A 23,518-nucleotide genomic window follows, 5' to 3' on the forward strand; every position below is an offset into this window, starting at 1 on the left:
TATTTGATCACAATCAGATTTACCTGTAGCCGCTTTCTAGTCAGTTTTCGAACTGTCAGAGTCATGTTGTGGTCTGAGAGACCTGGGGCCTATACCATGAAACCGGTTTAGCTGGCTAGCCAGATATGTTTAAGCTTAGTTTGTGCCAATCCTGGGTTTTAGGTACCATTAAAGTGGTTTGGCTTTTAGCCGTGTTCATCTCCATAGTAACTTACGCTCCACAGCTAACCTGCTCCAGGGCAGGTTATGTTCTGGATAAGACATCTCAAACTGAAATTGGACCAATCAGCTGTGAGCAAAGTGACACACCTCTGATGCAATAAGTCACTCCCTCTGTTTCTATCCAAATTAAAGGTCACTATAGCAAATGTTTTTTAAAGACTAACGCATCTGGCTTTTAACAATGCTTATTTATAATAATAATACTTTTGAATGATTTAGATATAATTTATGTAATTATACCCTTATATATTTTAGTTAATCAATCATTAATAGGCACTTAGTTAAAATTAATATTAATAGCCTATATAAAGGTCATACAAATAAGCTTTAAAATCAATAAATAAAGCTATAAAAATGACTACATGTGATCTTAAATGTTCAATTCTCTCTATATCAACTAAACTAACTTCATAACTTTTACTTGCATTGACGTATAAGATATTTCTTTAAGTTATCCTCTTTCATAGACAGCTCTTTTCTTCCTGTCTATATGTTTAAATTCTTAATATTTTTCAATCATGTAATATTCTGCAGAAGAGAGAAATGAATCTCAGTTTCACTGATCCACAGCCTGTGATTGGCTGTTCACTACTGATGTCACAGCTAAACTCCTAAACTCAGGATCAAAGCCTGAGTTGACAGAGAAAGCTGATGATCAGCATCATGGGACCAACAAAGCCTGAATAGATTGGTTTGGTTTTGCCAACTCAAAACTAATCCTGTAACCCTGAGTTTGTTAAACTACCATCATGGTACAGGCCCCTGTTATCAGATTGTAACTGTCTGTTTATGTTAATATTTAAGCATTAATCTAAAAAATTTATAAGAAAAATTGTCAGTGCAGTAGGAAAAAAAAACTATTCTCTATTTATTCTTTGTATTATGCAGTTTTTCTTCTCACATAAATATATCTTATTTTAAGGATGTTTAGATATTTTTACTAGAAAATTGCAAAATACCAAGCAAATTATTATTAGACTATTATTATTATTATTATCTGCAGTATGGGAATAAAAATTTTAAACAGCAACAACAAAAAGAGAGAAAATATCAACTGTTGAAGAATGTTTTACTGCCCAGTGAAAAATTTGCCTTAACTCAGCTGGACGTGAGACCACACATAGCCTATTGCAAGCAAGGAAGGATTCACAATGTAGCCTATAATGTTAGTCTATCTAGATTCCATTTTTTTCTCCTAGTTTCTGTACAGTTATGATGGAATGTCAACAGTGATTGAACATTTCCTGCTCCAACGGAAAGGATGAGGTTTCCCTCTACCGTGGCGAACTTGCATTTCCTTCCTCAAGTGCTCATTAACAATACAGCTGAAGCTGGCAGACTGAAAGAGGAGTCAATTTCCCTGCAGTGAATTAGTGGGTGTTTACGGAGATAGACAGAGTTTAGAAGAACCAAAAGTACCTTTTGTTGTTGTAGCCTACTCCGGAGACGTGACAGAAGAATCGTCTATTTACTGTGAAAGCGCGCCCGAGTCTGTTTTTGTGGCTGCGAGGACAGTCGACAGATATTGGCTATAGCAAAATTATAAATGATGAAAAGCGCATACAGGTGTTCATTGACGTTTCTGGCATTTTTGTGTGTCATTACAGGTAAGCCACTTCTCAATTTTTTTGTTAAAAAATAGGCTACTGTACTTTTAAAACTACCAAAACTATTTTTTTTTCTATAGCGTTTAGGAAAAACCTTGCTCGTGCAAACGAAAACATTTTTGTGCACTGCTAAAGAGTTCGGTTTATGTTATTTTAACAGAATTTTCTCGAAATTTTGATGGCTCCTCACAAATCTGAACATGGTACATAAAGTGCTTTAGTAAAACTCAACTCGCTTGTTGTACTCTGATTTCAGTATGTGAGCCGTGCCCATCAATTCGAGCAAGTCGTGCTTCCAAGTTTGTTGCAGAGGGGAGCAGTCTCCGGTTGAGCTGTGAAGTGCAACACTGTGGGGTCCCTGGCTGGACTGGAGGATGGGATTTCCAGGAAATTAATAGTACGGGATTTACTCGCCTCACTCCCTCTGAACGAATCGAGCTGTCTAATTACAGCTCAACAGCCAATAGCACACATCTGTTAGTCGACATTCACAACATCAACCAGACAGATGCTGGAGCATACAAGTGTGGGGTAACCTGGCCTGAAAATTTGTTGACCAGCAATGGGCATGTAACAAATGTTAAGGTGACTGCAGGTAATAGAGCATTCTGGACATACTATTGGTATGAAAAAGTGAAAAAATGGCTTCATCAACCTGTGGCTGAATTAAATCCACTTAATGTCTTTATTTCTGGACAGCAGCAGTAGAGTCATCAGGCAGAAACCTCTCTCATAGAGTTCTGCTGTGTCTGAGTGCCACGATGTGCTTTCCTTTTGTTCTGGGATTAGTTTGGTGTCTGACCCGGGATCATCCACCACCACCCCCTGTCCCGCCTCGCTCCTACACTTCCTGTAAGAGCCAACTCTCTATTCTACAAATGTGTCATCCATCCATCCATCCATCCATCTTTTTTGTTTTGTATCTGCCTAGTGTTTAAATGACTTGTTTTCTTGTTCTAGTTTCACCGAAATATGAAGTGAAATCAAAAAAGGAAGTAAGTACCTCAGTATCTTGTGCTTTCGGCATTTTTAAATGTTATTTTATAATATTCTCTGAGGTCTACTTAAAAAGTTATCAAGATTTTGACACAATTTTAAAAAACATTCATAGTTGTGCCGCATTCAATACAGTTTTGCATATGCAAATAATTTTCATCCCTGCTACTACACGTCTGGAATTGTTTTGAAAACATTTATGCTTATTACATATGCTTTATAAGTCTTGGTTGTGGCAAATAAAGTGCAGTGTCGTGTTTTAAATCAAATAAAAAGGAAAGAACAGCATATCACAACTATTAATTTTGACTGCGGCGATACAGTATAAATACTCGGTACATATCAAACAATCTGTATCAGAAAGCAATAGTGACACATGGTAAAAACACTAACTTGTCTGAGCTTGGTTTCAATAAAATCTGTTTTTCGACTAATGAGAAGTTTTCAGTTCTGAAAGTTAACGGGTATTTTTATAGTACAATGACCTTATATGTCAAAAGATCAAGGAAAATTTGATTTCTCAATTCATGACCCCTTTAATCAGTGAATATGATTGTTTTCTTTACTTTATTTATGCAGTTGGTGTATGCAGAAGTTGCACTGAACAGTTCGAGGCGGCAGAATGATTGTCCGACACAAGTGGCTGAGCAAACGGTTTACTCTTCGGTGCATTTCTCCTGAACAGAAAGACTTCATCTTGCATTTCTATCTCACAGGTAGATGTGGGTATTTTTCAATACCAGAGCAAACATGACTGTAAACATAGTGGCTGTACAGTTGCAATGTTAGACACAACAAGACAGAGAACATATCAAACTGAGTTGTGGTCCTTTGTGATTGCTAGCAATGTTACACTTGGATTGATTATAGTTGTAATGCTGTATTGGATGTTGCTGATGTCTGTGTGTGTATGGGTTGTGTGATTGTACCTGAAATAAAAGGAGACAAATCTGAGCAAATGGCATTGGATTCATTTTTCGAATGATTTACACAACAGACCGCTATTTGACACAAAATACATTTTATTTTATAATAAATTCTTAATGGCACATGCCATAACCAAATATACATATACATAATCTGTTAAATTATCTTTTAAATTATTTGACTCTGTATACTTTTCTTTTTTTTTTGTACGTAACATCAACAACTTTTTAAAGCAATAAATTATGGCAGTACAAACATATATGCCAACACATTTTATGTGAAAGTTCTCACTATTGTACAAGAATATTTAACTCGCTCTCTGCAGTCTAATGCCCTCACCAATAAGTCCCGCTGAAAACTGACAACCGATTCATGAGGAGACACACATTTGTAAATAAATAACAATTTCCACAAAACAAAATCCTTCAAAAAATGATTCTGCCAGCCAGTACAAAAATGGAAATTATATTGTGTACATCCACAAGTCCTCAAACCATGTTGATGTGTCTGCTTTTCAAGTGTGCTTGTGAGCTCAAAATAAACTTGAAGTGAATAATTTAAATGTATTATATACGCATTCAATTGTACCAATACACCCATTCAATAAAGTTAGCATAGCTGCTAACCTGTTGGAACAAATTTAAATGTAAAACTTTGCTTTAAAAATATAATAAAATGTGTCTTTGTCATCCACACAATGCTTTTTTCCCCCCCTTTCTGCCACTAATAAACCCTGGTAAATCTTCCTCTTTGGTTACCCTCTGGAAAGAATTTGACCTCTTCTCATTTCGCAGCAAAGCATAGTTCTCTAAAGTGTGCAGTATTTTAAGGCTTACACTGATGGGCGATGTTTTACAAGACTCAAAATGACCCGTAATCTTTGCAACAGATGGAGTATAGTAGCTGTACAGGTGCTAATAATGCAGTTTTGTAGTCCTTCTCTCTTGTAACATTTAATGACTGTACTGTTCAAGTATTTCAAGTGGCTTTGTTAATATTGAGCGTCTGTCTATAAAGCAATTGCAGCTAGGCACGGACAGTTTTCAACACTTGTTTGAGCACTACATTTAAAATGTTGGAATAAACAGACACATTTGTTGCTTTTTCTACTGAGACTGGTGTCCTCTAAACCCTTTTTTTGTGAGAGGTTGTAGGACAAGTTCTTAACATAGTGTTCAGTTGTGTAATATGTTGAACAGTAATAACTGTTGCATCGGCTAGAGAAAATGGTCCCCTTTTCTTCCACTCTATAAAATTCCATTCATAGCCACTGCCTAGAAAGACAAAGAACAGACACACTGGGTAAATGACAAACTTTTAAAAGGGCACAGATTCATTAAAGTACATTCAAAAACTAAGATACTGAATAGTAAATGGAAATATCTACAGCAAACCTCTATTAAATGGAAATCAGGTTATTTTAGTATTATTTATATACTATTACATTATTTTTTAATATGAATAATTTATATTTTATAAATTAATTAGCTTTTATTTTTGTGATGTGTTTTTTTATATGTATTTCTAGCTTTCATTTATTTTTCAGTTTTAATAATTTTAGTACTTCAACTTAAGGCAACATGTGCACTATAGTATTTGTAGGGTTTTTAAGTTTAAAGTGCTTTTTTTCCCCTCAGTAAAATCAATATATTGAAGTTTTGTTCAATGATATTTGTTCTTTTTTGTTTTGTATTTTAAGATCATTTTATGGTACTAATGAATATTTATGCAATAATAATAATAATTTCCCCCCCATTGAAAATACTTTTTTCCCCTAATATTTAAAATATGTATATTTTGCACTCTTGATATTTTAGAGTGTCACCCGTCCCCTTCATTGCTGTACTCGTTTTCCCGATTTGTGGCTGATTTGTTGATTTTACACAACAACAAAAAAAAGGTCTGTATTATTGTATTTTTGCCTATTTCTCATTCATTTCCTATGGCGGTCATTTTTGATCACAAAGACCACAAGTTTTTTTTTATGACCACTTAGTCTTTTCGGATCATGCACTCGATTTTTTTGTGTTCAAATTAAAAATGCCATTAGAGTCACCAGATTTCTTACCATTCCGATGAAGCTATGGTTTTTAAAATTTCAAAATGTAAAAGTTTTTGATCAAAAGTGACGGAAGAGCGCAGTAACAACACTGTTGGAAATCTTTTGTGATTTCTAAGGATAAAATTGGTAACTAATGCCATTTAACAATCCATTATTAAAAAGGCCTACATAAAAAAAAACTACCCTTTGTTGTTTAATTTTCAGCATTCATTCAAAGCTTTCATATTCCCGAAAGGAGAAATAGTTCCTATTCTATCCATATATACTGTACCTGCCAACAAAATTCTTTTTTTTCCTCACTTTAAAGCGTATTATATCCATTCATTTTCATGCTAAATAAATAAAAGGTAATAAAAAAAAATATTTTATAAAACTTTATATTTATATTTCTATGCAAGTATCAGTAGCTATTGAAAGTTTTAATATTTCAATATGCATCTCCTCATCTCTAGCTTAAAGATGTGTGCATAAAGTAATATGCAAAGTACCTTTCGTCCATGGAGTGGCTTCTGTCCGACCTAATGACCCTGAAAGAAAGGGGAAGGATTATTCTCAGCGAATTAATTTTCATTATTCAGTTTATAGATCTAAGATAATAAATACACTTTCACCATAAAACCCAGAGTAACACACATGCTGTTATCATTTCAACATCACCATTGTTATCAATCTGATCTACCATAAAACAATCGACTTTGAAACCAATATCAAAATACACATGCACCCTCAATATTTAAGGTTATTCGAGGACAAGGTACTTACTGTGGAGTGGCTCAGTTTGTCGAAGCGGAATTTCAAGTTTGACCTCGGTGAAGTTTTGCTCTTTACATCTGAGGAAAACAGGGCGAGTTATTTTTATTTGTCACAGTGCCAAAGTGCACGAATTTGGGTGTGCATGGAAGTACACATGTGTTTAAGCATCTCATGGCCAAAAGTATGTGAAGTTGTGAACACACCACCCTCTAACTGATTATTCAGACTATTTAAAGGGGTCCTATTATGCTTTTTTACATTTTTGAAATGCCTTGATTGATGTCTTGAGTTTTCTTTTGGTTATGTACATTTCACAATATTCTAACCAAGGCAAACGCAAAAACAGAAAAGAAAAAGGGCAAGGCCTGGTTGAGTTACGTTAGTAGTGTGTTGCAACTGGCAGTTATGGAAAGGGTATGACATTTCCGAAACACAAAAAGTGGTTGACCAATTACAACACACCGGTCCAGCCAACCAATCAGAGTACATTGCACAATGAGACTGAAACTAGAGCGTTACTGTCAGACTGATAGGAGAGGTTCTGCAACAATGCCAAATATGTGAAAAATAATGTTTTTTGAACAGTCAAGCAAGAAAACCTATTCTAGTAGACCACAAAAACAAAAAACTTTGAAAAAGGGCATAATAGGTCCCCCTTTAAAGGGATAATTCACCGATTAATGACCCTCATGTCGTTCCTTTGGAACACAAGTGAAGATCTTTTTGATGAAATCTGAGATTTCAGTCCCTCCATTGACAGCTACGCAACTGTCACTTTGACACTTCAAAAAGTTCATAAAGAAATCATAAAACTAATCCATATGAATTGATCAGTTTAGTCCAAATTTTATGAAAAGACATGATCGCTTTATATGATGAACAGATTGAATTTAGGCATTTGTTCACATATAAACATTGATCAACTCACACATCAGTTATGGTAAACAGAAGCTCAAGCATGTCCGCTTGACGTGCGAGAACCAATGGGGAACGAGAAGGTTCCTTCTCGTGTGTTCCGCAACACGTTTGAGCTTCCTCAAGAACTAATAAGGTCCATTCTTGTGTGTTACGCAGCACGATTGAGCTACAGCAAGAATAAATGAGGTTGTTCTCGCGCATCAGCAGGTTCAGTTGAACTTTCTTTTAGCCTAAAATAAATCTGTTCATCATATAAAGGGATCAAGTCTCTTTTTTGGTCTCTTTTTGAAGCATCTAAGAGGCAGTTGCATTGCTGTCAATGGAGGGACATGAATCTCTCAGATTACATCAAAAATATCTTAATTTGTGTTATGAAGATAAATTAAAGTCTTACGGGTTTGGAACAACATGAGGATGAGTAAACAATGACAGCATTTTCATTTTTGGGTGAACTAGCCCTTTAATTGCGAGTCTTACTATTTCAACTATTACCAATTGCCTATTAATAGGTAATGGTTTTGATGTGAAATCTTCATCAAGCACATATGGGTGTCGTTTTCGGGTGTCCAGCAACTTTTATCTGTGTAGTGTATGATTGCTTTTTTCACCTGTTGGACTACGGCACATGATCAGTGGCGTTGCGGCATTCTGGCTTTCCACACTGAGAGATGGACTGTAGACAGATGAAGCCGTGGATGGGTGACTGCTCTACAGGACACAACACACACACACCAAATAACAGTCTGAGTGAACTGCAATGGTACTGTTAATACTAGTACAATCGCTATTGATTGTCCCAGAACTAGCTCTGGTGCAGTAATTAGGCATATTGACAGGAGTCAGGCTGAGTCGATCAATGCAAAGGGTCATTTAGAAAGTGTGCGATTGTTATCTGCAAGTCAATAGTGTACAGGAAGCTTCTGGATGTGACAGAAGCTTAATTGAATTGTTTTTATAGTGAGCTTATCTGAAGCGATTATCTGCAGGAGCTTTGCTAGAGCCAGATGCACACTGCAAAAATGAATCATTTTGTTGTTTTCACACTTTAAAAAAACATTCCTTTTATTACTCAAATTGATTTGATTGTACTTGCTTTAAGCATAAACTTTGTAAACATACATTTTGTTAGATTAGAAAAAAAGGTGGATTATATATTTTATAATATATATCACAACCAAATAAATATGGTTATATGCATCAATATGTATATATACAGTATAATGATGCATATAACATACTGATAAGTTAGACACTGATTTTTTGTTTTTGTTTTTTGGCTTTCAACTCTCCTGAAAGGTCAACAAAACTGTTTTGTCTGTGTGTGTGTGTCACCATTTCCAGCTCCTCCAGTCCGTCTCCATCCCCTGCTGTGCTGCTGAAGCTGCTGGTGCTGGAGGAGGATCGGGAGATATTAGCTCTGCCGCTACACTCTTTCAGCTTCACGAATGGCCTGTAGGACCAAACCAGCAGGACAGAGATTACACAACAGAAATCCACAATTCTTTATTTACTGAAGAACTACGAAATAAACAGGAAGACTGTGCTAAAGAGAATGTGCTGGAAAAGCATTCAGAACTGCATTATCTCATGCCAAACCATCCCAACATTGCATTTACAGTAAATCTGAATTCAGAAAAAGCACAAAGACTCACCTTTCTTTGTTTGGGCAGATCTCTGGTGAACTCGGATTGGACGACGTCTCTGACCTGACTTCCTGTGAGTGAGGGAATACTTCTGTTTTTTGGTCACTATGAAAACACAGAACACAGTTTATGTAGTGTTTTTCCTGAAATACTAATATACAAAGAGACACACACAAGTGTAACATTGTGAGCTATATTTGCTGCGTCCCAATTTGCATTTGCATACTATCCATCCTAGATAGTATTCAAAATTAGAATTAGTGTGTCCCAAAGGTACCTGGATGGTCTACTATTTGTGTACAGAGTACAGATCCATGCACACTCTAACGGCTGATATTAGCCACACAGCCCATTATGTGCTGGATTCAAAACCCATGTTAAAAAACCAAAACACACGAGGAGAGTTCTCTGCATGAAAGTCCCACGACTGGCAAATCAACATGCAATTTCTCTTCAATATAAAACGTGGAGGATGTGACAAGATGATTAACAGGGCAGTTTAAACGCTGACAGGATGCATGTAAATAAGCGACACAGTGGTAAGACTCAATTATGATGAAGTAGCATGTCTCAAAGCTTGCCTACTCTTCTGCTTCACACTCGAAAGTATGTACTTTTTCCTCTCAAAAACATACTTTTAGGCCATAGTATAAGTAGGAGTATTAGGATGTAGTGATCATCTTTGTATATACATAGAGTCAGATTTTTGCACTTCAGTGTATATTATATATAAACAGGGTTCCCACACCTTGGTTAACTTCAAATTCAATGACCTTTCAAGGACTTTCCAGGTCCAATACCCTCAAATTCAAGGACTTAATGTGGGGACACATTTCAAGTGAGAGCAAGGTTACTTCGTTTTTGTATTTATTTATTTTTTGCATTTATTTTTGGCCATATGACAGGGATCTGATTTGTCGTTATTCTGTTTTGCATAAAACTTAAGAATATTCGGTACATCCTATACTGTATTATAAAATGATCTGATATTAACTTTTGCATGGATTTTATTGAAAAGAGTTTAGGCTCATGTAACCAGAAATTGTAAGATATATGAATATGATTTTTCTTGCCTCATGGGTTTACATTATCTTAACAAGCAAAGCAATTCAACATTACATTAAATAAAATATTTGTGCAACAGATTATCACAAATGTTTGATGTTTATTAAACATAATACACAGTCATTGACTGAACATATTTGGGTTCAGTGTATGCACTGAAAACGCTGAGATACCATCGTAGTAGTTTTGTGCGCACGTGAACGTCATGGCAACGTAAAACACAGTCCCTCACGCGGGAAACACTTAACGTAATGCGTAAATGTTAACGTAACTAACGTAAATCAAGCAAGCTAGTATGCATAGGTCACGAAGTGTTCCCGAAACAACACATTAGCAGATCAGAGGGAATAATATGGAATTTTTTCCAGAAAAATTATTGCACAAAATAAATTCAAGCACTTTCAAGAACCTGTATCTATGTATGTTTATTTTCAAAAAACTTTCCAGGGCCTTGAATTTTCTTTTTTTTCAGATTCACCAACTTTCAAGGATTTCAAGGACCCGTGGGAACCCTGTATAAAATTATGCGCTTTTGAATACCTGCGAGTTGGATTTTTGTCAGTTGGACTTTCTGTGCTGGAGTGCAGTCTGGGAAACAAACCAGAGCGCCGCTTTACAGGACTCTTTAACGGAGACTTTGCAGACAGCACTGGAGGCTGACAAACAAACACACAAATAAAGCATCAAGCTCATGCACTGCTGCACCCCAATAGTAATAAATGACTTATCAGCATACACTTGATAAGATAAGAATTTCATCTGAATAAATGAAAGTAGGAGAATATAAGTACAGTGAAGGTGCTCTTGGTGCACTCCATGCTGTTCTGCTGGAGTCCTCCACCGCTGACGCTGGACGGGACCCCTGCCACGGCTCCTGGACTCTTGTGTTTATGAGTCACCATCGTCTCCATGGAGTGGCTCCTCACACGCATGGCCCTCTGACAGAGAGAGAGAGAGAGAGAGAGAGAGAGAGAGAGAGAGAGAGAGAGAGAGAGAGAGAGAGAGAGAGAGAGAGAGAGACAGAGACAGAAGAAGAGGGTAAGAGAAGGACAGAAAATGCACCGTACAATAGAACAAATGATGTATCTCTGATGTAATTGTCAGAGATTATCTCATCACAGCATAAGTGCATTGTTTATAATAGCTGGCTAATAATTTATTGAATTTAAATTATGTATTTGTTTATATCAGCCCTAATAATTATAAATGATCAGGTTAGGAAAACTGAATTGTATTTCCATGAAAAGCCAGTAGGTGGGGCTAAATACCAACTTATCCTAAAGCCAAAAATCAAAGGGTAGAAAACACAATCTACTCTAATCTTAAAAGTCTTTCAATTATACTGTATATTTATTTTTTATATATTTTTTTGTGACTTTACAAACTTTCCACAAAAAACATCTCAAATATATTTTATTTATGTTTTACATTTTATTTTATGTGACATACAATTACATTGAACATACAAAATATATAATTTACTTATGATATTATAACATTTATAACATACACACACACATGCACACACGCACGAGCGCACACACACACACACACACACACACACACACACACACACACACACACACACACACACACACACACACACACACACACACACACACACACACACACACACACACACACACACACACACACACACACACACACACACACACACACACACACACACAAAACCAGCCATAAGTCGCAAGGGTATGTTTATGGCAATAGCCAATATTACATTGCATGGGTCAAAATTATTGATTTTTATTTTATGCCAAAAATCATTACGATATTAAGTAATGATCATGTTCCATTAAGATATTTTTTACATTTCCTACCGTAAATATATCAAAAATGTATTATTAGTAGTAATATCCATTGCTCAGGACTTCATTTGGACAACTTTAAAGGCGATTTTCTCAATATTATGATTTTTTTGCACCCTCAGATTCCACATTTTCAGTTGTATCTCTGCCAAATATTGTATATCCTAACAAACCATACATCAATGGAAAGCTTATTTATTCAGCTTTCAGATGATGTATAAATCTCAATTTCAAAAAATTTTACTCTTATGACTGGTTTTGTGGTCCAGGGTGGTTACAGAAAAATCTTGAGTCTTGTGTTGTTGTATACAAGTTTAATGAATTGTTTAATATGCACTGGTCATCTGCACCAGTTCGGCTTGGTAATGATACACAGTCACAGCTGCTACGCAGATCAGAACTGCTGGATATGTATGTGCCTGCAAACTGCCCCACACACACCTCCACCCTGCCTGTAAACACCCACAACCACGGCAAAATCATGCATATGGTCACAAACACACAAACAGGCCTTATAATAAGAGCGTGGTACTTCAAAACAGCTCAGTTTCATGCATTTTAATATCTGGACTGACGGACAGAATGACATGCAGACAGACAGACAGATCAAGACAGACAAGCACATTGTCTTACATAAAAATTACATTCAGTGGCAGAAGTTAAAACTGTGGATGTACAATACTACCGTTCAAAAGTTCAGGGTCAGAAATGTTTTTAAAAATAGTTTCTTATGCTCACCAAGGCTGCATTTATTTGATCAACAATACCATAAAACAGTAATACTGTGAAAAATATCATTACAACTTCATTTATTTAAATGTATTCCTGTGATGCAAAGCTGAATTTTCAGCATTATTACTTTCTATTGTATTATTACTGTCTTCAGCGTCGAATCTTTCTAATATGCCAATTTGGTGCGCAAGAAACAAGTCTTTATTATAAATGTTGAAAACAGTTGTGCTGTGTGATATTTTTTGTGGAAACTGTGCTACTTTTTTAAGGATTATTTGATGAATAGAAAGTAAAACACAAACAGCATTTTTAAAATACAAATCTTTACAATAAGGTCTCATTTGTTAACATTAATTCATGTATGTGTAACTAGCATGAACTAACAAGGAGAAATACATTTGTTACAGTATTTATTAATCTTTGTTAATGTTATTTAATCAAAATCCAGCCACAGTGCATTAACTAATGCTAACAAATACAACATTTGATTTTAACAATGTATTAGTAGAAGTTGAAATTAACATCAACACAGATTTATAAGATTTATGCTGTAGAAATATTGCTCATTCTTAGTTCATGTAAACTAAAGTAGATAACTAATGTTAACTAATGAAACCTTATTGTAAAGTGTTACCGTTATGTCTGAATTTAATTAATTTAATGCATCCTTACTGAATAAATGTAATCTTACGGACCCCAACATTTTAAATGGTAGTGTACATATTTGAGAATCTAATTGAGAATATTTCTCTCTCTCTATATATAAAAAAAATCCAAAGTACAACATCATTCAGTAAAATCTTTGTGTTCTCTGAGTTTTTAGGTGGTCGGGATAAGACATCTCACCTTAAAGGACTCCAGCAGCCCTCCATGACCTCCATTTTCTAGCTTTTCTTCATCTGAAGCTGAGCCCAGTCCTACTGTGGCCAGTGTCTGTCTGTGCAATTCATCGTGAAGGTTATCTAACAGTGCTGCCCGTGTCCTCTCCTGTCATACACACACACACACACACACACACACAAACAGACATTGATGCAGATGGACTAATTAAAGAGATCCCGCAAATGAAAACTCAATGACAGAATTAGTAAATAATGACAGAATATACATTTTTATATTCCTTTAAATTCACCGGTTATACCAGTGAATCCTTTATTCCCTTCATGATATATTCTAACAGGTAGGTATGGAAGCTTGTTTTCACTATAGGAAAATTATAATAATTTTTTTTAAAGGTAATTTTTTCTCACAAATCACACTTTTGTTTGAGTTATAAACAGTAGATACAAGAGATAAAGATTTAAACAAATCCAAACTGTGAAATATAAACCGGCAATTGTGAGAAAAAGTCCATTGCAAGCTAAAAAGTCAAGATTGTATAACGTGGTGAAAACAAGCTTCCACAGGCAAGTGATATATTCTGGATTCTGAATCCCCCCCCTCACCTCTAGTTTGGCGAACTTGTCTGACTTGTAGCATGCATTTTCTGCATTGATCAATTTTGCCAGGAGAAATTCCCGGAACTCAGGACCCTGGGGAAGAATTGATCTCCTTCATCATATGATACGAATCATAATCTCTTGATGTAACATTTAATTGAAGCAATCTTCTATATTACCTTCTTAAAGACTGAAGGGTTTGGAAGAGGGGGGCCGAACGGAGGGACATCCTCTCGTGCTGTGACGGACACCTGTGAACACCGATCAATATCTCAGATCAGTGTTGGTTAATGGATCGATGGCTATCTGGAGTAATTCAGTGAGGTGTTTGACAAACCTTGTACGTGGTATGATCAGTGCAGGGGTTTTCTGCCTGCACTAACACATAGGCATGAAGGAAGTTGGAAGCGATCATATCAGGTACGAATGGTGTGGGATCTTCCTGGAAGACGGCTGCAACAATGTCATTGCCAATATGTCTCTTCCTCTGGAGCTGAGAGAATATGACACAAGAAAAATATTTTGAAATATTTATACACACACCTTTCTGTCATGACAACTCTCAAAGTGTTTGGTATGGTAATGGATATGATGATGTTAAAGGGATAGTTCACCCAAAAATGAAAATTAGCCCATGGTTTACTCACCCAAGTCATACTGGGTGTTTATTACCATATCTAAGTTATATAAAAAATGTCCTGGCTCTTCCAAGCTTTATAATGTCAGTGAATGGCTGTTTCTGTTTTGAAGTCCATAAAAGTGCATCTATCCATCATAAAAGTGCTCCACAGGGCTTTGAGGGGGTAATAAAGGCCTTCTGAAGCGAAGCGATGCGTTTGTGTAAGAAAAATATCCATATTTAAAACTTTACAAACTGTAATCTCTAACTTCCTCTAACTGTCTTACACGCGTTCACGAGAGACTGGTGTTCCAGCGTATGACGTAGGACGGAGGCGTAGTGTAAGTTTCAGTGACAAACATGGAAGTGCAAAGGATAGAGCAAAATAAAACTTGGCTCTTGCGAGAACTAGCATATTCTCACCGGAGTGTCCTACGTCATACGCTGGAACATCAGTCTCTTGTGAACGGGCATACGACAGTTAGCTGGTGCTGCTGTATTTGTCAGAAATAAGAATGTCATATACATCTAGGATGACTTGAGGGTGAGTAAATCATGGGCAAATTTTCATTTTTGGGTGAATTATCCCTTTAATATGTTTGGTCTTGGCAGAATAAATCCTCTTTGCTGCTGCTGGTTACTGCTGCTTCTGCTCCAGAGCAAGTAAGACACACTGACCAAGGCTGCATCCGAAATCACATACTTCCCTATATAGTAGGTAAAAAACAGTTTGTGACTAAAGAAGTATGTCTGAATTCACAGTACCCATAAAAAAGTAGGCAAAAAGTACCCGGATGACCTTCTACTTCCAGCGAGATTCTGAAGTGTGCATTCGATGGGCAATTTACTATCTAATGAGCAATTAACTATCCTAACGCAACGGATGCTGGTAGGTCACATGATAATGACAACATGGCTACTGATTCAGCAGAAACCAATCAGCTGTATCAGATTGACTTAAGATTTTTTGCTTTGTGAATTTCATGATAGTAATGCAAATAAAACTCATAACCGTAGCACAAAATAATAATATACATAATTTTTGAACGATAAAGTATTTATACATTATTCTAATTTTACACAAAAAAGCCTGTATTGAAGTCATGAGAATGAGATTTTTTTTCACTTACAATAATTAAGATGTGGAAGAGACCTGTGCAATCAATTGTGAACACAATGATTTTTTCCCCGTTAATTTTAGAGTGAAATGTGACAAAGTGTGTAATAAATGATATTAAATATTGATAATATGTATTTATTATAAAATAACAATATGTATTTTTCAATATTAAACATTATAACGTTAAAAAAAGGGGAAAACAAATCTGGATTTGTGTAGCTCACCTGTTGAATGTCTCCTTCTGTAAAGGGGAGTTTTGTGGAAACGTGAAACATGATTTCTCTCTGACGGAACGTAGTATAGATGGACTCGGATCCTGTCTGTCCATGAGACACATCCAGACCGCCTCTGAACCTGAGCAGCACAATAGCACAGACAGCAGACAAATTAGTTCTGCAGAAGCACTGCTTAGGCAGATCAGTCTGATTACCCTGAGCAGTCTTCCAGTCAAAATCACGCGCAATGGGTGAATTAAATTATTCACAAATGAACTCTATGATTATTGTTCAATATTAAAACGGGCCTTTAATGAGTGTGCAGGTGACCCTTGGCAGCAGTTTTCAGAGTTGAATCTCAGTCTCTCACCCTTTAAAATCCTGCAGTTCAATATTGTCTCCTATAACACTGAGGAATTCAGCAAAGGCAGGCGTCTCCTCACTGTTGCCGAACAGCTCTTCCTCTGATGTCTGATGTGACAAAGACAATAACAATGGGAAACTAAAAAAATCAGTGAAAATAGGCCTATTTAAAAATGAAGAAAACTACTCAAGATGACTCTCACCTGACCAAACTTTTGATATATGACTCCAAACTTGAACGTGTTGTTCACTTCGTGCTCATCAAAACTGACGATCAGTTGCGAGGCCTTGGGCGAGAGAAAACAAAAAGTGAGCAAAATTGCCCGCAGGGGTAAATATGTGTGTCAGTGCCTTTCCATAATTCAGGCGTTTGTGTTTGCCATGCCTGAGAGACCATGCAAAGCCTTGAGATGGTCAAGGCTTCTCTCAAACACTCTATGTGGTTCAGGCACGCCAGGCAGTGTAAAGCAGATGGATTTGTGAGTCCCCTGGAGCATGGGAACATATTAATTCAGATGACTTGGGTACTAGGGTGAGACGGAGCAAAGCGCAGCCCTATTTCACCCTGACGCCTGGAGTAGGTCATTCACAGATGGAGTGAGAAACAGAGAAATGCTCACCCTAGGGTAGAGGACGGGGTTGAACTTGAGACCTGTGACATCATCGCAGAGCAGCTGAAACACACAGGACACATCTGATGTGAGCATCTCACATCTTTTGAGTGGATTGAGGGAAGTTCAAACGAGGTCTGCTAAGTAAGTAATTTCTTGAGGGACTTTTTGAGAATTTGTGCCCTCCTGCACTTCTGTTAAAGTTAAAGTTAAGATCAGTTTGGGGCCAGTACTTTTTAAAAAAGACAGTAATACTTTTATTAATTAAAAAATATAGTAAAAAAAAAGTAATATTGTGAAATATCTCATACTTAAATTTAATTAGTTTTTTGTAGAAAAATATACTGTGCGCCTTTTTATTAAATATAGATTAATTCTTTATTTTTATTTTTAAATAGCCAGATAGTGAAGGAAAAACAGCCAACAAGAATTCAGGATACATTGGAACTTTAAATCATTTTATTTTCATTTATGTTATTTAAAGTAGCTTTGATGAATTTTGGCATGTCTTATACAAACCTTGGCTATCTGTGGTACGCTTGGTAGCTGGAGGAGCCCTTCAAGTGGGATTCGCTCATGAAGGGTCTTTGTTTTCGACCTAGAAAACGACACACAAGAATAAATGCTCAGCTATTTTCAATGACAATACAGGCCAACCTAGCAATGACTATACCAGAGTTTTAATATGTGTTGGAGTGTGTGATGTTTATGGTGGACATGTGGCACCTGAGCATGATGCGGAGTGACTCCTGTCCGTCTGCCTCTTCATACTTCAGAGACATGATGAGGTGTCCCATACTACTTGCTGTACAGTAATAGTTCATGTGTTCCTGAGAAAGAGAAAGGTGTTTACACAGAAGTCATTTCACAGGTTCATTCATCACAAATTTTAATATGGAGAGGTTCATTTTCCAATAGACTGATTTTGCATCAAGTGTTTCGTTCAAGTCAAGCTCTGATACCAAAATGTTGAGTACAAAATGTTTGTTCAAAGAGGTGTCATCACAACTCATGTCCGGTGTTATGGAAAACTGTGAGTGAATAAGCTATGGGCACATGAAATATTACCTCAGACGGGACACTTTCTTTCAGCTGAAATGGCATATATTGGAATTTTGTGGTCATGGTTAGAATAACCCATAATAAATTAAAGCTGCAAGCAGCGATGAAAGGGCCATTGCACTCATGCCACCACCACCTGCTGGCTTTAGGAAAACAGAGCACGATGGGCAATATGCATTTACATTTAAGTAAAATAGGAGGACTACGCCAGTCATTTGTATTTGCCACACTTCCTGCTACCAGCTGGTGGCGCTATGACTTTAACACAATTTTGGCGTATAGATGGACATTGTATGCTTGAGTTACAACAACTTCCTGATTCATGATGATAATAGCATGCTTTAGCACTCAGCAAGTGTTGCTAGCATGTTTTAGAATGTTTCTAGCATGTTTAGTACTCAATTGCATATTTCAGTATGTTGCTATTAGTAGTGCATCACAGAGTTAAACTAGTCACTACCTGTTGCCAGTGGGTGGCACTATTACTATAACTGAATATTGTCATGTAGATGTGTTCATGGCAGGACTGTGAAGCATGTGAAGTCTGGGGCAGATCGGACATTGGCGAAACCAGGAAAATGCTGCCTTCGGAGGACACATTTCAAGGCAGGAAGGCACCAAGGCACATCCGAATATAATGTTAGCTTCACTTCATGTCTCCTTAGATACCTTCATCTGATCAATTTTTGAAGGCAGCATATTTGTATCCTTCGCTGCCTTTGATATTCCACAATCCTGTGCTTTCCATTCTGTGACAGTTGAGCTGATAAAAAAAGATGGCGTCCAAAAATTGCGTTCGTGAGGTGCCTTCATGCACAAACTCTGACTTACAAGCCATTGTCTGATAAGGCAGCGAGGCAATGAGTCAGCTGCCTTGGTTTTCGGACGCAGCCTCCGTATGTCTGAGTTACAACAACTTCCTGTTTCATGGCGAAACATCAGACTTTGTCAGGCTACTACGGACATGACGCTCAACGAAAACTCAAGATCTTTGAAATTTAACATCACCAAGACCTTACGATTAGACTGACCAAATATGATGTTGTTCTGGTTAAATCTCAATGAGGAGTTAATCACAGTGTAAAACATGACATTTCCTGTTGCCCGCAGGTGGCACTATGACTGTCACTGAATATTGGCATGTAGTTGTCTTCAGGCCAGGACTCGAATAAAGCGTGAAGTTTGGGGCAGATCGGACATTGTATGTCCGAGTTACAACAACTTCCTTTTTCGTTGGCGAAACATCGAATTTTGTCAGGCTGTCACGGACACACCCTCCAGGGAAAACTCAATATCTTTGCCATTTAACTTCACTAAGGCCTTTAGATTAGACTGACCAAATATGATATTGTTCTGATAAAATCTCTAGGAGGAGTTTGTTAAAGAACAATGTCTGAAAATGGCAAAAACTGGTTGTCAGATTTTGCTCACAGGGACTTTTTTGTAGGTATTGGGCTGTTACAGGTGTCTACCGAATTTCATACTTGTACGTAAAACGTAGCCCAAACAGCGCTTAATTGAAATTTTGTAGGTGGCGCTATCAAGCCATTTTGCTACGCATAATTCTGAAACCAATATCCAACGTAAATTTTCACCACTTCTGACATGTGTGCAAAGTTTCATGAGTTTTCCAGCACGTTTAGGCCCTCAAAAATGCAATTAATTTCAGAGAAGAACAATAGTAGACTGAGCAATTCCAATAGGGTCCTCACACCATGGGTGCTCTGGCCCTAAAAAATGCATACATGGGTGTTTCTTTAACTATGGGTACTTTTGGCCCTGTGGAATTACATTATAGGAAATAAACATACTGTCAGTATAAACATACTGTCAATAAAAAAATGAATCCTGACCTTGCCCAGAAAGTGTTTGCGGTAAGCACGTGAGGTGTTGTTACACTCCAGCCTGTAGCCGATGCCTCCTCCTCCACCTGGACTCAGACCATCATCCTCTTCCTCACAGAAGCTGCTGTCTGAGGACGTGGGCGTCCCGACTGGAGCCTCGGGATCCTCAATCCAGTATCCGCCAAACTGAGGTAAAATTACCTGAGGGTAGGGGCCACCCTTCTCCAGGACCTACACAGCCAATATGAAGAAAAATTATAAAGCATATTGATTTCAGTTATATAACTCAATAGCACTTTAACTCGATAACAAGTCTTTAAAGCCGGGCGTACACGGTGCGATTTTTGCTTTCGTACAAGCTCGCAGACAATTTTTTTCTCTCAGGAGAAATCGCGTGGACATCGTGGATGCTCGTATGGTCGCAGTGTGTGAGAGGAATTACGAGACGAGCCGAGCACGTTAAGAGAACCTCCCGACCTCATGGTAATTTTTAAACATGTTGAAAAAATTCAGGGAGTCTGCCTGATTTTCACCAGCGTATGGCTGTCCCCTATTGCCAAATCGTGCATAACCACAAAGATGGCAATATCCAAAATCCATGTCCTTGTCCTTGTGGGGACATTATTTGGTCCCCATGAGGAAAACAGCTTATAAATCATACACAATGATGTTTTTTGAAAATGTAAATATGTAAGTTTTCTGTGATGGGTAGGTTAGGGGTAGGGTTAATGTAGGGGGATAGAATCTACAGTTTGTACAGTATACAAATCATTATGTCTATGGAAAGTCCCCATAAAATATGAAAATATGTGCGTGTGTGGACTCACATCCTCAATCCGGGGGTAAGGGATGTAGTCATCCTGTAGGAAGAGAAAAATAAATTTGATTTTAGGATTACACCGTAGAGCCAACTGCACAAATTACAGTCTGTTTATTGCAATGAAAACATCCCAAGAGCAGGATATAGAAATAATATCTACAACACAATATGACTCATAAAAAAACAAAATAACGGCAGCTGCAAAAAAAAAAGCATCTGATAATTCTCTGCTTGCATTCCTATAAAAATATATGAGATAAGTCTGCATTTGTACTCTCTGGTAACGTCTGAAGGCCATCAACACTGACCTTTACATCACTAAATGTACAAAAATACTTCAAAATGATTGATGTGGTAAAACTCCAGACTGTGGCTGATGTTTATCAGAATATTTATAGAGAAGAAAAGACTCTGGAGAAGAAGATATTATAAATGCATAACTCTCCCACTCACACACATGCACTTACAGACACAAAATACACACAAACACATTCAGAATACCAGCCCAACCTTGTATCTCTTAGTCTCCTCAGTTTTGGGAATCTGCTGTGTCCGGGTAAGCAGAAGAGAGTGGAAGAGGAAGAATGCATGACACACTAACATTTATCCCTGGTTGTCAAATAAGCTCCACAAATACAGCAGCTACTGTATGTTTATTGTCAATGAAATCTTCCAACCTTTTTGTCCTTTTCCCTCCATTTTAAATTGTTTTAATTTTTTCTTTTTTTAATCACTATGGTGGCTAATATCAAGATATTTGATCAAAAACTCTGGCTACCATGGTAAACTTTTTCCTGATAGTCTAGGAAAACAGTTGCCTTAAAGGCAGAATCTCTTGTTCAGTTTGAAACCTTTATAATGTTTGTCTCTAAGCTGTGATGAGGCTAAAGTATCTCAGTTCGCTTCTTAGTTCCCTTTGTTGCGAATCTGAATATTGGGACATTGATGACAACATTATCTTGATGATTATGAGGTGACACATTAAATGTAACTGATATATTACCAATGCGGCTGTATAACACACCATTGACAATCTTCATTCTAGCTGTTTACACAGTTAAAGAGGAACTTTACAGCTGACAAATGGCAATAAAACTTGGCTGCCTAGAGTACACAGTAGACAAATAGGTAGGAAAACTTCAACACCCATAATGCACTGGGCATGTTGGTGTCCAAGGCCACTCCCACCAGTCAATAGAGGGTGTGCACTTGATGTCACCGCCGGCTGGAGTGTCAAAAAGACTGAGTGGCAGCATCGGTTTTCAGTGTGAATGCCACAAAAAACACATCAAAAACGGGAAAGAGCTTTGAGATTGACTGTACAAATACTCTTGAAAAGAAATATGAAGTATATTTTTACAGACTACCGACAGCTAGGGCTGTAACGATTTGACCAAAAATAAAAAACCTTGATTACTTGAAGATTTGACCTTGATTACGATTAATGAACGATTATTTAGCTTTTTTGCCCTCATAAGGTTTTTGAGTAAGTTCACTGATAAGGTTTGTACTGTAAATATTTTCTACTATTATAGGTGGATTTTTTTTTTTCTAATGAAAAAATGCATTTCTTTGTGATTTTAAAATACTTGAAGGAAACGGTTCACTTTTAGCAGTTATTGTCTATGGGGCAGATTTCTGCTTGTTGTACATTAGATACAAATAAATTAACACAGTAGGCCTACATTACATTTATTTGAATGCATTAATGAGAGAGTGGTTGTGTGTGTGAATTAGGCTACTCATACTGTCTCTATTCATTATGAAGCTGTGGTTTGTACTTACTGCAAAGGTATTAAAATGTATGCCTATAACGGTTGAGTTTCTAAGATCCTTTAGTGACTTTAGTCACAGGACAGCGTTGACACTGCGTTTCTGCGCTCCTCTCGGCGCACGATCTTCACGCGATCTTCACGTGATGTGCGAGGCTGCGAGCTTCTGTCTGAGTGTTCGTTTGTCACAATATATCAGGCATTAGTTCAACATAACACACATCTGATGGTCGAAACTCGCTTTAATGTTCAAACTGGCAGGGCTTAAACACCATACAAATGACAAGCTTTGTGAGGACGCAGGTGACAGAGGTCTGCCTTCAGGGCGCGCGCGCGTGTTGTCAGAGATGCGACACGGCTCGGCTCTCTGTGTCACAGAAAAAAGCTGAGCACTGAACGGAGAAGTTTTCCGTATTGTTGTTTTTGAATAGTGCACAATCGCTTTAAATGTTGAAACTGGCAAGCCTTTGAACGCATACTTGACAAACTTTATGAGCATGAAAGTGAAAGCGATCTGGCTTCGGGGCTTGCACGCGCCGTCTCTCTCTGTGTGTGTGTGTGTGTGTGTGTGTGTCAGCGCGTAGGCTATAAGAACAGCAATTAACTGACCTGTATAAACTGTGTAAAACATGCAGTTACTATAGTGATTCTGGGCATCTATAAACTGCTCCTGCATCTCTCTGTGTGCCTGCAAACTGCACTTGATGTGACTGACGGGGCAGAGTCACGTGAAAACCGAAATAACCGACATGGGAAAAATACGTCGGTTAGAGGTTGTGAATGTCTGTTTCGGTTATTTTTCGATTAATCGTACAGCCCTACCGGCAGCTACAGAAAAGAGAAGCAAATTGATTGCTGCAATTCACAGAGACAACTGGACTCCAGACTGCGAAACGTGG

General features: G+C 37.4%; 2 protein-coding genes across 9 annotated transcripts in view; one reads left to right on the plus strand and one right to left on the minus strand.

Annotated features, from left to right (window-relative positions):
- Window positions 1–1,298: 1,298 nt before the first annotated feature.
- On the plus strand, window positions 1,299–4,446 carry LOC307130181 (uncharacterized protein). 2 transcript variants are annotated; one of them, XM_079823108.1, is made up of 5 exons: window positions 1,299–1,829; window positions 2,086–2,424; window positions 2,529–2,681; window positions 2,790–2,824; window positions 3,405–4,446. In XM_079823108.1, the coding sequence occupies exons 1-5, from the start codon at window positions 1,769–1,771 to the stop codon at window positions 3,504–3,506; spliced, it is 690 nt and encodes a 229-aa protein (XP_079679234.1). In that variant the 5' UTR covers window positions 1,299–1,768; the 3' UTR covers window positions 3,507–4,446. The 2 variants fall into 2 exon arrangements, with proteins under 2 accessions (XP_079679234.1, XP_079679235.1); XM_079823109.1 differs by having other exon boundaries at window positions 1,502–1,829; window positions 2,532–2,681.
- The window catches only part of rap1gap2a (RAP1 GTPase activating protein 2a), a 100,408-nt gene continuing 80,722 nt past the window's right edge, over window positions 3,833–23,518 (minus strand). For 5 of the 7 annotated variants that reach the window (XM_079823102.1, XM_079823100.1, XM_079823103.1 and 2 more), the window contains 20 exons: window positions 20,855–20,887; window positions 20,037–20,258; window positions 17,848–17,951; window positions 17,641–17,719; window positions 17,131–17,184; window positions 16,714–16,797; window positions 16,518–16,618; window positions 16,157–16,286; window positions 14,531–14,686; window positions 14,373–14,444; window positions 14,200–14,286; window positions 13,601–13,741; window positions 10,985–11,131; window positions 10,734–10,849; window positions 9,138–9,233; window positions 8,818–8,935; window positions 8,094–8,193; window positions 6,577–6,644; window positions 6,303–6,341; window positions 3,833–5,026 (listed from right to left, as the gene is read on the minus strand). In XM_079823102.1, coding sequence (XP_079679228.1) covers window positions 6,333–6,341; window positions 6,577–6,644; window positions 8,094–8,193; window positions 8,818–8,935; window positions 9,138–9,233; window positions 10,734–10,849; window positions 10,985–11,131; window positions 13,601–13,741; window positions 14,200–14,286; window positions 14,373–14,444; window positions 14,531–14,686; window positions 16,157–16,286; window positions 16,518–16,618; window positions 16,714–16,797; window positions 17,131–17,184; window positions 17,641–17,719; window positions 17,848–17,951; window positions 20,037–20,258; window positions 20,855–20,887 — 1,917 coding nt within the window. In that variant the 3' untranslated portion in view covers window positions 3,833–5,026; window positions 6,303–6,332. Of the gene's footprint in view, window positions 5,027–6,302; window positions 6,342–6,576; window positions 6,645–8,093; window positions 8,194–8,817; window positions 8,936–9,137; window positions 9,234–10,733; window positions 10,850–10,984; window positions 11,132–13,600; window positions 13,742–14,199; window positions 14,287–14,372; window positions 14,445–14,530; window positions 14,687–16,156; window positions 16,287–16,517; window positions 16,619–16,713; window positions 16,798–17,130; window positions 17,185–17,640; window positions 17,720–17,847; window positions 17,952–20,036; window positions 20,259–20,854; window positions 20,888–21,357; window positions 21,391–23,518 lie in introns of all 7 variants that reach the window. The other 2 variants (XM_079823101.1, XM_079823099.1) reach the window with 1 other exon arrangement.

This window comes from Gobio gobio, assembly GCF_949357685.1.
Source record: "Gobio gobio genome assembly, chromosome: 8".
In the NCBI taxonomy this organism is placed as follows: Eukaryota; Metazoa; Chordata; class Actinopteri; order Cypriniformes; family Gobionidae; genus Gobio; species Gobio gobio.

What these genes read in the sequence shown, in the direction of transcription:
- LOC307130181 (XM_079823108.1), top strand. Translation starts at nt 1,769, where the DNA reads ATGATGAAAAGCGCATACAGGTGTTCATTGACGTTTCTGGCATTTTTG. An exon ending in AAATGTTAAGGTGACTGCAG is followed by an intron (nt 2,425 to 2,528) that starts GTAATAGAGCAT and finishes ATTTCTGGACAG; the next exon opens with CAGCAGTAGAGTCATCAGGC. An exon ending in GCCTCGCTCCTACACTTCCT is followed by an intron (nt 2,682 to 2,789) that starts GTAAGAGCCAAC and finishes TTCTTGTTCTAG; the next exon opens with TTTCACCGAAATATGAAGTG.